At 33.2% G+C, this 14479-nt stretch overlaps 1 protein-coding gene and 1 long non-coding RNA gene across 3 annotated transcripts; one reads left to right on the top strand and one right to left on the bottom strand.

Annotated features, from left to right (window-relative positions):
- Window positions 1-2221: 2221 nt before the first annotated feature.
- Window positions 2222-10646, top strand: LOC131927018 (NADH dehydrogenase [ubiquinone] 1 alpha subcomplex assembly factor 3). Of its 2 annotated transcripts, XM_059282676.1 has the most exons (6): window positions 2222-2240; window positions 2338-2469; window positions 8586-8772; window positions 9219-9285; window positions 9679-9779; window positions 10091-10646. In XM_059282676.1, exons 2-6 carry the CDS (start codon window positions 2414-2416, stop codon window positions 10352-10354), a joined length of 675 nt encoding a protein of 224 aa, XP_059138659.1. In that variant the 5' UTR covers window positions 2222-2240; window positions 2338-2413; the 3' UTR covers window positions 10355-10646. The 2 variants fall into 2 exon arrangements, with proteins under 2 accessions (XP_059138659.1, XP_059138657.1); XM_059282674.1 differs by lacking the exon at window positions 2222-2240 and having other exon boundaries at window positions 2252-2469.
- LOC131927019 (uncharacterized) lies at window positions 3825-7027 on the bottom strand. Its single transcript, XR_009383595.1, has 3 exons — window positions 6808-7027; window positions 5402-5570; window positions 3825-5264 (listed from the first exon to the last, which is right to left on the bottom strand). It is a non-coding gene; the product is annotated as an uncharacterized LOC131927019 (long non-coding RNA).
- Window positions 10647-14479: the final 3833 nt, after the last annotated feature.

The following is a 14479-nucleotide window of genomic DNA, read 5'->3' as shown; positions in this document are numbered from 1 at the left end:
TAGAAGAATGCATATAAATAATGATGATCATGCTTTGAATAACAGTGAGCCAAGAGATGTTCAGAATATAAAAGGATTTCCCCTTGTGATGGCAGATAAAAGCATCACCCTTGTGATGTATGCATTAGAATGAAATGAAGGCTGCAGTTTTCATTCTTATTATTAGTAGCTACAAAGAACATAGTTCAAGATCAAATCCAGAAGATGTCGATATGAAATATTTTAAAATATTGCAGTTGCATAATAATAAGCTTTTTAATTTGTGGATTTTAAATGATCTTTTGTTTCTTTTACCTGATATTGCATTTTAACTTTGTAGGCTACTTAGTTATAATTTTATTTAAAGATTGTCACAACCTATATGGCCTACTTTATAAAGAAAATTTCAGGTAACATTATAAAAAAGTTATCCAAAATATTGTATGGCACTGTCATATAGGCTGACATGTCTTATTGGGGAGAGACCCATATCTCATATAGTATATAGCTTATGAAGGCTAAATCCAGACCTATAGCCTATACTATAATAGCTGTATCTACGTATATTAATAGGCACTATTTAATTATTTATTTAAAATTCGAAACTATTATAGACAAATGGTAAAATGAAGCCATTCGCACATTTAGTTACACCTATCTTCAGACAGTTGCGTATTTTGATTTTTGGTGAACAAACGCAGATTTTATGAAAATATTTCTTCTGCTTTTGTCCTTAGTGGCATATTATAGTCCTATTTACTAATGGCAACATTCCAGCAGAATTTGTTTTATTCAAGGGGTACAGCGGCAAAGTGGGTGGGGTTACAAGTCACATTGTGTTGCTAAGCAACACACACGCTTTTTTTTTCTGTTTTAACTATATGAAATGTAATAAATTAATAGTATTTATGTTTTCCGATGGCCATAATCTGCTTTTAAAAAAAATCCTGATTCTTTGGCAGGTAAAATAATAGGCCTGTAAACTATAATTCCCCTTTCTAACCTGGCGGTCCACGGGACAATAAAGGGTAGGGTGTAAAAGAAATAATGATTATAATGTGGTTAGCACTATGACGAGCCGCTTTTACTTTTCGTAACGTGAGTTAGGTACCCATCAGTTCTCCTTTTTGCAGATTTCATCAGAAATTAATGTTGTATCATGTTGCGTCAAAAGGTCGGGTGTCACTAGGTGCTATAACTTATGGCGTGGGGCTTCAAAATGTATTTATCTACAACTAGTACAACATCTTGCTACTACTCCAAATGCTTAATTAGAGCTTTCACTTTATTTCTAATACAAGTGGATTTTTAAAAAAATGGGTGTCTTCGGATGTCATTCAGTTATATTTTTTAAAACCCTTGTTCCAGGCAAAATACAGGACAATTAAAAGTTGAACTTGATAAGGGGGTCATTCATAAATGACGTCACGCTTTTTTTGGACGATTTTTACCCCCCTCCCTTCCGTCACAAGTCGTCATAAAAAGTCAGACCCCCCCCCCAAATGACGTCACACCTCAGCCTACAACCCCACCCTCAAAATTGCAGTTGAATTTTTTTTTAAACATCGATATTTTTCCAAAATATTGTCTGAATTCTGTATTTTAATCAATTCCTATTACAATTTATTAAAACCGTTTTCTAAAACGCAAAATAACGTCTAAAATTTGTTTTCTAACATTGCTTTTTTATAATGCAAAAGTGTGACGTCGCACCATCTGAACCCCCCCCCCCCCCCATTCCCCTCATCACACACCGTCACAAAATTACGGACCCTCCCCTCCCCCCTACGAGTGTGACCTCATTTATGGACGACCCCTAACTTTTTATTGTTATCCATGGTAGGTTGTGAGCAGTGTTTCTTCCAGACTTTTTTCTCCGGGGGGGGGGGGGGCACTTGAAATTTTCGGGGGGGGGGCGGATACACTTAAAATTATATATTTTCTAGAGATGCCTGTAAGAAACAAACTCTGGTTGTGAGCTCTATAAACGCCCCATCCAAACCGACATCCACTCCAGGCATTGCGGGGTTTTGAGCTAGAGATGTGGTAGCTAGAAGCTCGCCACTGCTATCGTGTTAACAGTACAATAAAATACGACATGAACGGTAGGGGCTACTGTAGGGACAGCGATCTAGAGTCTAAGGTCATACTAAAAAACGAATCAATTATAGGCCTAGTAAATTCTAGATTTAGATCTATAATCTATTAGTTTTTAGTATGACCTTTGTTTAGTAAAAGGGAAGCTACTCTGGACTCCATAAGCAGATTTTTTTTTAGCCAAGAAAATTATATTTATTTTTGTTAAATACAAATAGGCCTATTCTTTTGTTGATAATTCGATCTGTTAGATATAAATAGTTTCAGAATCTCGATCGAATCTGCAGTCTCACTTGATGGCCTTAATTTGAATTCGTTTATTTTAAAAATATTAATCATGCTATCAGTCAGGTGTTTATCCGTACTGTACAGAAGTATCCGAAACCTTGCAAGGTTAGTCGTCAGGAACCAGTACTCAGTTTCACTTCACTTTGTAACTTTCTCTTTCTTTAGTGTTGTAAGTGAAAAATTAAAATTTATTTAAAACGTATGCCTAAAAATTGAAATATCACTATCAACAAGACTTGTTGTAAAATTTACAATGTCAATTCAATCAATTAAAATACAATTATTAGAATAGTTGGTAATCTATCGTTTTAGGTACGTAAAATCGGCCGCGACTAGTAATGTGAAAAACAGGTGACTCCTTACATTTTAATAATTATTTCACATTTTGAGGAGGATTTATGTTTTGAAAAATACAAAAATGTTTCCTTGTTTCATTTATGTACCTGTTTTTAAACATTTGAATTAAAACTTTTCAGTAATAAATGAACACCAGCGATGTTTCCAACAGATGCAACCACGCTCATTTACTATAGCAGCCATCTTGTTAAAGTTTTATTTTTATAGACATATAGCGCGAGATTCAGGCGGAAGTCACTCTATTTTACAAATGGCTGCTGTTTATATAGCAAATCTTGCTTGCAGACACAGCTGTTTAAAGTTAATTTCTGGCCTATATTGATATTAGGCTGTTGCTCGTATTTTTTAAACTCCACTAATTTCAAGTAAAATTATATCACAATAAAACAGGATTTTTTTCCCTACACATTGATACCAATTTTGTGTCTCTAGCTTAATTAGGAGCTAAGATATGGCCTTTTAAAAATTTGTGGGCGTGGCTAAAACAGCTTAGACCTTCGTCATTCAAGTCAATGTTACATAAGCAAAAAAGTTGGCACCGATAGTTTTTTCATTGCATCATCACGGATTCGCATTTTTCGAAAAATTAAAAAATTATAATTTTATTGCATCATCCGGGATTCGCATTTTTTTTAAAACTAAAAAATTATAATCAAGCTTAAAGTCTAAGTTATACTGGACTGGATGTGATTTGAATGAGTAATTTAATGCCATTCATATATTATTATTGACTTATTACTCCGTGTAAAAAAAAATAATGTAGATCTAGGTTTAAAATAAACTAGATCTAGTTATTGTAAATCGATTTATTAATATTTAATACTGTTACTACTATTATTATATAATAGAAATGCATAAGCACATATTACTGCACAAGTTCTTTATTATCTAATTGTAATGAACGATATTACTTGGGTAGATGAAGTAGAGTAGACCTACATACACACAAACACACACTACATGAAAAATGGAAGTTGCCTTTACGTTACTTTCTCAGCCCCCCTTCTCCCCCCCCCCCCCCCCCCCCCCCACTTACTTGATATTCAGTGTCTATATCAGGAGGCCATAATAAAATTATAGAACAAAATAAAAGAAAACAAGTGTCAAAGTGTGTACCAGTGTTTATTACTACTAAACTATGCAATGTAAATTATTAGAATGTGAGAAACACAGTATTAAAATACAGTAATCAGATTACCACATGAATTTTAATTTTGTCTAATAAAATAGAAACATTTAGGAGAATGGCAAAGTAAAAAAAAAAGATTTTTTTGCAATAATTTAAAAATATGTTTATCAGAGCAAAGAAATAAACTACATAGTGACAACCTAAATTTAGCCCTTGTATAATCTACGACCTTCACAGTACTGTAAAACAGTTACATAATCATAATTAGTGTGAAGAAACAAATCTACAGTACAAGAAATCAGCCTCGTCTCATTACGATCCCTCTTAAGAAGAAAAGTAGTATAGTATTAATTATCCAGGAATAAACATTAAAATATTGGTTTAAAGTATAATTACTAGTAAATCTAACCATTCATTGAGTGTATGCTGGAAAAAAAATAGGTGACGAAAAATTTCTTGGACCACTTTAGTCTCTTTAGTGTTAAAACAATTTTCTAAAGTATCAATTATAATTAATCTTTAGATACAATTAGCACATCTGAGGAAAAAATATATATTTTAAAAAGCGTTAGTACTTGTGTGATAAATTAGTTTGGACCAACATTTTTGAAGCACATTAACTACTGATTCTAGGATTATCTAGCTGATGTCAATTACCCTGAAAAATTAGTTAAGTAATTAATTAAAATGTAATTGTTTTTACACTATGAAAACTAAACTTAATTATAAACATTGTTAGTATTAGTTTTCAAAATAAATTTACAATTCAGAGCAATCATTTTTTCAGTAACAATTTACTAAAACACTAATGTTTAAAAAATAAAGTTCATTTGTATACTAAAAATGAAAGAAGTACTCTGAAATTCTGATAAGCTATTATTCAGAAAGAAAAACAAGATTCCTACAAAGTCAACAACCAGTGATTCTGCCAGATAACTGAAATCCTCAGAATTATCCTCATCCTCTGCCCAGTAGCTTATGGTGTAAAGAGCTGACTTTTGTTTTGTTTCTGGCACCCTTTTGATAGTCCTTCCACTGTATTGCGACACACCCTGATCACCTTGCTTCCACTTATGAGTCAGCTGGACACCAATCAGATTTCCCGTCAGATACCTCTCCAGCTGTCGCACCAAGAAAGGCTCAGTAGAAGTCAACTGTCAACAACGCTTCCATGACTTTAAGAAACAGAGTAGATCTACATTTGATTGCCACATTGCATTCTTGTAAATGATCTTTATCAAAGGGCCAGAAATTAACTTCTTAATCAGCCTGAGTGCTTGCGGCGCTGCACGGGAACCCCAGGCTTCTTGAGATCTGCAAGCAGTTGAATGTAGATTTTAGTTATGTCCCAGCAGCCACATCATTCTCTTTAAGATGAGCCTTGAATAAAGCTGGATCTCCATGGAAACTGTACCTGAAAAGAGAAGGGCAAATGGAATTAGAATTTAGGAGACCATTTCACAAAATATATAGGGCCTACCTAGCACAACATATTGCAAAGTATATAAAATAAATATAAAAATTTGAAATAAATTCAGTCTCCATACTTACTAAATGTACTTCCACCTGAGACATTTGTTGAACATAGAAAGGGCTGTACACAAGTTCCACCAACCTATTCCACTCACAAGCCTCTGATCTCCTCAGCCGCTTTATCTCAGCCACCAAGTTTATGATTGCATTAGCGATCCCCTTTACACCAAGTTGTAGGCACACAAGTCTAGAATTAAATTAATATTAAATTTAATAAAATTATCAAGTACTAAAATTTTCCTTAATAAAGAGGTCTAAGGGCATAGGGCTTTATAAAATTATATTATTGTATAGGACTAGTTATAGATATATACAATACATAGGCCTATATTAATTTAAATATATTTAATTATAGGCCTACTTGATGGAGAATTATACCTGAACTAGTCTAAATCTATTCTTAACCATTTAACAATGTTTCACTATGTGACTATTTTTACAAGATCTAGATCTAGACTAGTACTTGTATGAAATAGAATAGTTTCGGCAAAAATAAAAAATAATAAAAACATTAGGGGGGCCTACTGTAACTGAAAACGTGTAAAAATATAACTAAAAAATTAATGTAGAGTCCTAATCAAACATAATGATTAAATGATTGTGTTCATCTAAATGTACTGAATTAAAATAAATAGGCTAATTACTGAAATGGTATAGGCCTAGGACAGGACTACTTAATAATGCAGAATTAGATGAACACTTAGGCCTATACCTAATTAATTTAACCTTAATTTAATCTAACCCTAACCCTAGATTCTAGATCTAGAATCTATATCTAAATGAACTAGCACCTATTTCTTACTAGAATCTAGATCTAGATCAGTGTTGGCCCTATTAGATTCAATTAGATCTAGAATTAAACTAGAGTCCAGAACTAGCTAGGCCTAAAGCTAGATTCAGTAGATCAATAGAGCTAGATCTAGATCTAGATCTAGTAATCTGGATTTGTTTTTCTAAATCCAAAATCTATTAGGCTATCTTAATATCATCTAGATCTAGGCCTATTTACTGAGTCTAGATCTAGTTCTAGAAATCTAGATCAAAATTTAAGTCTACTTGTGTAAAAATCTAAAAATTAAATTAATGTAGAGTCTAGACCTAATTGTCCTAAGTAATCAACCGTAAATAACTTAGTAAATGTAGGCTACTTAATCTAAATTATTAATATTTGGCCTAGTAATAGTAATATATCATAGATATCGGAGAGCCGTTATCAAGTAATGCGATATTTTAATAATGTAAGAATCACAGAAAATTTGGCGCGAAATTAAGGCTCTCTCGCGGACAGTCTTCCTAGGCTTGCGGACCATTGAAATCGTAATTTTAAAATATAGGTTAATTTTACAAGGCCCAATTATTATTCTCATCAACATTTAGGCATCTCTTTCTAAATATTAAGTACTTTATTATTTATAGACACTTACCTTATATTTCAGCACATTGCTCCTCTGTAAGATAATAAACGAGATCCAAAAATTAAAATAGGCTTGGAATCTAAATCCTCTTGAGGTTAAAACAAAGATGCGCACGGCGACATGCGTAGATCAGGTGTGCTGTGGTAGAGCCTTAAGCGACACGGCCTTAATTAGCAATGGTCAACCGGAAACATGGAATTTAGGTTCAAGGTACAGCCATGATTACCATGGCAACACAGGTCACGGCGCAAGCTGCGCAACTCGCTATTGATATATTTAGCCATTGATTTAGGTTTATTATTCATTTATCTATAATATTTGACACAAACATATCACAATATACTTCTATTACAGCCTTGACAATGAGGTAACGTTTTCGTACATTAATAACCGCGGGCGATTTTACGTACCCAAAACGATAGATTACCGAATAGTTTAGTAGGCCTAATGAAATTACCCTAAATTGTAATTTTTTTTAGTAAATTATATTAAAATTAGGCCATAGCGGCTTAATAAAAATAAATGGTAAGAAAAAAGTCAAAAGTAAAGTCGACCGAGACTAGAAATGTGAAAAAAAGGTGACTCATTAAATTTTAGTCATTATTTCACATTTTTATGTGGATTTATGTTTTGAAAGTTACAAAAATGTTTCAGTGTTTAATTAATAATGATTAGGCCTAATGTACCTGTTTTTAAACAACTGTATTAAAACTTTTCAGTAAAAAATAAAGACTAGCAATGTTTTCATCAGATGCAACCAAGCTCATTTACTTTAACAGTTTAAGTTTTTTTTCCGATAAATTATAGTTAGAGATTCAGGGGAGACCACGTACAGATGGCTGCTGTTTATATAGATAGCAAATCTTGCTTGCAAACACTGCTGTTTAAAGTTAATTTCTGGCCTATATTGATATATTTTTCACTTTTCTATAATATTTGACACAAATGTATCACAATATTTCAATATACTTCTATTAAAGCCTTAACAATGAGGCAACTTTTTTCACATTACTAGCCTCGGCTGATTTTATTTTTACGCAGCTAAAACTAAATAAATTTGTGATTGGCCTACCTTAATACCTAAACTAAACCCCTAAAGTGGTCCTAAGTCCTAAAGCTATTATTATTATTATATTATATTATCTAGGCTAAGCCTTAGGCTAAATTATTTAGTAAATTGACCTACAATCTAAAAAGTAAATTAAAAAATCTAAAGCACTAGCCTAACTTTACTAGAACAAACTATAACTACTGGTACTAGGTGATTGTAGGAAAAAAAGTCGTAGGAAAAAAAGTCACAAAATTATAATTGCATGAAATTTGTTAATAATTTTATGTATTAAATATTTAGAGAGTGCAAATTAACTTAGGAATAATTAAATGTAATGTAATGAGTGTTGGTTGTATACGCATAGTAATTTTTATAATTCATCTAAAAATATTTAGTATGAATTAGGTAGATTGTAATTATGGTAAACATAAGATAAGTGTCGAAGTGAAGATAGCATCTGATGGGTTTGAACCCACACCTTTTAGCATGACAGCCACCCAAATGTGCACTCGATCACTCAACTTCTTGCTTATTGTGGGTGTTTTTAACATTAAATGTATCAAAAACAGTCATGACTGAATAGCCCTACTTCAGCTATTCCCAGTCGACTGGGAATAGACAAAAATCTTTCCTAAAATAATATTTCTAGGTTTAGGCCTATACAATTTAATGATGCTACTAATCATGACAAGCCAGTCACACCAGTTACTCAACTTCTATTTTATTCTATTTTTAGCTCCACTGTAAGACCTCACAACTTTGATGGAGAAGCTTACAGTAAAACAAACTTAACTTTTATTTCTGAAGAAGATTCAACCCATAATTATATAGATCAGTTTACACCATCTGGGTTTCGGCTAACTTCTGGATTTTTTATTCTTGGACCATGTGTGGTATTCCCTCGTACTATCCTTCAGTGGAATGTAAGTTTTCTGTTTGTATTCACCACCCTGTAGCTGAGCAGTAGTCTCTCTCATACACACACACACACACACACATACCCAAACTGTAGAAAGGCAATGGAAGAATATTAAAATATACAGTTCATGTTTCATACTTTGACAAAAGGGATATGCACATGGCTATTCTCATAATTTTCTTTGAGAGAGGGGTCAGACATACTTAGAGTTTGTATATAGTCATATTACATTATTATTGATTGATTAATTGGTATGCTCATTTTTTAGTGGGTTTTTTAAAATTAAAAACTGTTAGAAAAATTCCAAGGTTTATTGCAGGTGATCGAGGGTGTAGCGTGGTAATGTAATGAAAATGTTAAGAGCACATATTATTCCTTTAACTTATACAGTAATTTTAAATTTTCATTCTTTATTTTTCTTTATACAAGATAATTTTCTTTTCATTACAGGTTCACTCAGCTGATAAAATCACCCCAGAATCTCTCTCACTTTTCACAATGCTAGAACCAAAACTAGGTATAAGAATTTTCTCATTGCCTGGAACACATAGTTTGATTGCTTTTCCATCATTTCTGATATTATATGAACTAATCTTTTTTAGAAAAAAAAATTTCACTTTGTTTTTTCTCCATGTAATAAAATATGTAAAATAAAATGTTTTTCCATATTACTGTTAAACACACATAATGCATGCTCCATATATTAGTTTGGTTTTCTGCCCAAACTTCTATATGCAAAGAAAAATGCCAGGTTGGATTTTTAAAATGTTACCACTGTGACTAATTCACTAAGTGATCCTTACATTTGAGCATTTCATGTACCAAATTTACTGTATCTTCACAAAACATTGTAAAAGAAATTTAAGTTTTTAAAATTTATTTTACAAGTGCACTTTAATTCCTTTTGCAGATGTGCTTTTGATTGGTAAAGGTGACTGGGATGCAAAAGTAGACCCTAGTGTCATTAAATATCTGCGACAAAATAAGATCAACATGGAGATACTGCCCACAGTTAGTAACATTGTATTTAATTACAGTACTGTACAGATAAACTTGTGTGTCAACTGCCCTCCTATTATATTTTAATTTCAAAGTTTTCAAAGTTTTGTTATGTTGCTTCAAATAATAGGTGTATTTTTTAAAGGAATTTATGTAAATGTGTGGTTTATAAAGACTTTTGATTTGGTCAGAATCAGAAATCTATAGTGTCTATTTTGTCAACATGACACCATATTTATTACATCTGCTTTGTGATTTAATCAGTGTTATCTTGTGAAGGCAATTTCATAAGTTACTGACACTATCTTCCAACTGTTTTTCAGGAACAGGCATGCGCAACTTTTAACTTTTTAAATGAAGAGAGAAGAGTTGTAGCTGCAGCACTTATTCCACCCTCCACAATGACATTTCCCTATGAGGAAGAGCAAGTGGAGCAACCTTCAGAGGATGAAGAAGATGCTAAATTTAAGGAAATAATGGAATCCATGAATAAGATTGGCATAAGAAAGACAATTGAAAAATACGAACAGATAAAAAGGGAGAGTAAACAAATAGCTGATAGTAGCAAGAAGAATGCTGATGAGTGATGCATCTTTTGTGCTGATTGTAATTTATTGTCTAATACATTTATAGTGTAATTGTGATGAGCTTTGTACAAATACATGTATATTTTTATAAAGCTTTTGTTAAGTGCTTACTTTAATAATGCTTGGTGGCTACTGAATGGACTAAAGTTTTAAAAAAAAAAGCTGATGAACTGTTTATTTTACTATTGATTTTATTTTTAAAAGATTAACAGTAACAACAAATAACAACAAATGAGATTTGGCAAAGCATGTTCTGGTGCTGACAATAAATATTAATTTTTAATGGACAGAAGTTTACCTTCAATATATTTGTACTTTGTGTTGGTCAATAAATAGTGACCAAAAAATCTCCAGTGGGATTTTGTCTATACAGAAATATATACACTAAAAAAAAATGACCAAAAGGAAATATGCGCAAACAGAAAGATCTAAATACAGAATATTTACAAAAGTAAGCACAAATTGAAACCCAATAAATTACAGGACTCAAGACCCTTCCCACCCCTCGACTCCACAGTATCTACCTGGAGTATACATTACAGTTGTTGGGCAATTGATATTTTTTTGGGGGGAGGGGAGGGGGGGGCATACACTGGTTTCTATATGTTTTCTATATAAATTCCATCTCCTTCGGGGGGGGGGGGGGGGGGGGGGGGGGGGGGCTGGAAGAACCTGATATTTAGTTAAATTACCAGGCATGTAATCTGTTAAAGGGACAGAAACTGAAATAAATCCTAGGTATAGAATAGTGTGAAAATACCAAGTTATCTCCCTTTTCTTTAAAGATGCGTCGGTGGTGGTAGTTGCCATAATGAGACGCGCATAAATTTTAATACAAATGTTCTACAACTAGTGAATCATAATACTATGACGTAACGACAGTTCCATGGTTAATCGACCGTCTGAGGTTTCATTTCTTTGCTGAAGGTTTTGTCCCTAAAATATTCGATTGTAGTTAGTTAAAAACGTCATCAGTTGAACACAGTTGATGTAGAAAAGTCATCAGTTGAACATAGTTTATGTAGAAAAGTCATCAGTTGAATATAGTTTAGGTAGAATGTCATCAGTTGAATACAATTTAGGTAGAAACGTCATCAGCCGAACACAGTTTATGTATCTCATATACCGAGATAAAAGAAACGGGTGAACTCTACTTCAAGTGCCACGAGGACAACCAGGTACGAAATGGGTAACTTGGTTATTGAACTTGGAGTGGACTTCAGAGGACATTTTAGCGACCATTTCCTATTATATATATATATATATATATATATATATATATATATATATATATATATATATAATATATATATATATATATATATATATATTTAGTTTGTGTTACCTCACGTCCATACCCGGGTGATAGCTTTTTAGTCACGTTTATCTATAGGCTGATATCGATACAGCTTCATATAAACATTGATTTCTCTCTTGTTAGCAGGTTTACTTTGTGGTATAAACCCCTCAACCTCCCCCCTATTTGTAGATCATTAATTGAACTGAAAATGAATTTTTCTTCTGTATATTTAGCAATTTTTTTTTTTGCCTTGGTGTCACCCCCTCCCCCAATGGTGTTACCCGGTTCGGTAGGCCCCCCCCACCCCGTCTTGTGAAGTTTCTGATTGTGGCAAGGGAGGTTACATACTGTATGTTACACTTGAAAGTAACGGTTAGTTTTTGCAGAATACAATTCTTACTTCACTTGCTCAGGGGAATTTTTTAAAAGAATAAAAAAAAAAAAAAAAAAAAGCGACGGTTTAAAAGGCTGCAAATAAAACTGTCTTACCTTAGCAGGAGGTAATTAACAATTTGTCAACGCTTTGCCCCCCCCCCTTGAGTTCCGATTCATAAATGTCGCGTTAACTGATTAATATAGATAAACAAAAGCGCGATTTTGACATTAAATATTACCAGATTTTTTTTTTACTTTCTCGTATACGAAGTATAGAGGAATTATTGTAATCGTGCAAAAAAAAAATCAAAAAATCATCTTACTGGAAAAACATAGTTTTGCAATTTTGTCCATATGTCTGTGTGTATGTGTGTGTCTGTGTGTCTGTGAACACGATAACTTGAGTACAGTTAAAGCTAGGTTGATGAAATTTCATACAAAAATATTTTATCAAATTTGTAGTTCTGTGTAAACTTTTTAGCGATTTCCGGTAAACGGAAGTGGGACTTATTATACTTGTGGTTTTTCAAAAGCCTATTACTTGAGTACTGTTTGAAATAGACGAAATTTCACATATAAGTAGAAAAAATCTAATTGTCTGTCTTCTGTCAAAATTTGAGTAATTTCCTTTGACCAAAAGTAGTACTTTACGCTATTTCCGAATTCTCAAAAAAAAAAAACAAAAAAAAAAACACATGAATTTATAAAGTACTAATATTCCGCACTATTATACACACATTATTTGCAGTTCACTTTGTGTGCAATTCTTTTTTCAACGAAACTATGTCCTATTTTTAAAATTTTAAGTAATTAAAAATCATGTCTATATCCCGAGTTGCCATTCCCCTGAGTGTTATATTCGAGAAAGTTAAGGGGGAGATCACTCCCGGTATATTATAATGATAGTGAAGTTGTATAATAAAATAGATCTAGGCCTATATATTTAAGTACACTGAACTTCTTTTCATTAAGAGGGAGGGTGTTGTAATGTAAATATATTTTAGGCTATATTTCTTTTAGGAATAGTTTTATTCTAAGAAAAATGTCAGCAGGATCTAGAAAGTTCTGTTATGTGATAATGTTAAGCAAATGTTGAATCAATGAGACAGGAAGATCCTTGACCTCTTCAGCCAACATGACCTGATTGATGAACTCGGCTTAGGTATCAGTTTTTGAAACTCACTTCATATGAATTCGTGATTGAAGGTTCTAGATGCAGTTTTCTAATGGGTGAATTAGAGTGCCTTTATGGCAGGCAAGCTAAATAAACCTGGATCTAAAAGGGTTTTGTTTTTAATTAATGGTGGTGTGTATAGACCGAGAAGAATAAAATAATTCGTATAGGTGGGGTGGGTGTTCAAACATAAATGACGTCATGCTTTTTTTTGGGCAATTTTTACCCCCCCCCCCCCCCTCTCCATTCCGTCACACATCGTCCCAAAACATTGTTTTTTTTATAATGCAAAAGTGTGACGTCACACCATCTGAACATCCCCCCCCCCCAATCCCCCTCGTCACACACTTCCAAAAATTACGGACCACTCCCCCCCCCCCCTTCGAGTGTGACGTCATTTATGGACGACCCCCTTGTGTTAAATATAGGATGTAAGTCAAGCCTACATAAAATGCTACAATGTGTTGGTCTATGGGGCATTGAGTATGTTTGTGTGTGAATCATGGCGCACAGAGTGTAGCTCAATTAAAAACTTAATTAATTTTTTTGTAAACTTAATAAACAAATCAAAATATTTAACAAGGTTTACTGATTATTTAAAATAAAGTTTTAATGAAGCTATTAAATCACGGGCCCCGGTCGTGGCATCTACTTGTTAAAACATGCAGCAGACGCCAATTGATTGTAATAAGCTCTCACATTCAGACGATTTGGTATTCAGCAAATCCTTAGTTGTCACGCATGCAAAATGTCGGCCTTCACTGCGGTGCTTTTTCTCGAGATGAGGAACTCGTTACAGAAAGTTCACCTGGCTCCATGCCAGGCAGTAGCGTACGCAGGGGGGGGAGCAGGGGGAGCGGCCGCTCCCCCCTCTGGCCATTTTCAGCAAAGTGGCGCCTTTTCGGAAACTTTTTTAAACTCAAAGTTTTAAACAATGATATTTGTTAAAAAAATATTTTTGGTCGGCACATCTATGTAAATCACAAGATTTCTTTTCATGCAACAATTAAGCATTAATGTACTAGGCTAGAAGTGTCTATGTTTACAACACGTATTAACAGATGCATCAGTTTGCCATTCTAAAAATAACCATTACGATGCATTGCAATGTTTAAAAAACCTCTACGGTAGTACCACTTGGCAAGAGGGGTGTTAAGTTTAAGGCAACTGTATAATGTATTTGCTTACGAATAATTGAATTAGAAAATGTTACACATAAAACTTCACACATAATTACTTTATATATAGTTTGAATCGTGTGATTAATTTTTAAAAA

Source organism: Physella acuta, unplaced genomic scaffold (genome assembly GCF_028476545.2).
Source record: "Physella acuta isolate Inbredline_101_S28 unplaced genomic scaffold, ASM2847654v3 ptg001361l, whole genome shotgun sequence".
Lineage (NCBI taxonomy): Eukaryota > Metazoa > Mollusca > Gastropoda > Physidae > Physella > Physella acuta.
The sequence above is the reverse complement of the archived record's forward strand: the minus strand, read 5'-3'. Positions and strand labels throughout refer to the sequence as shown.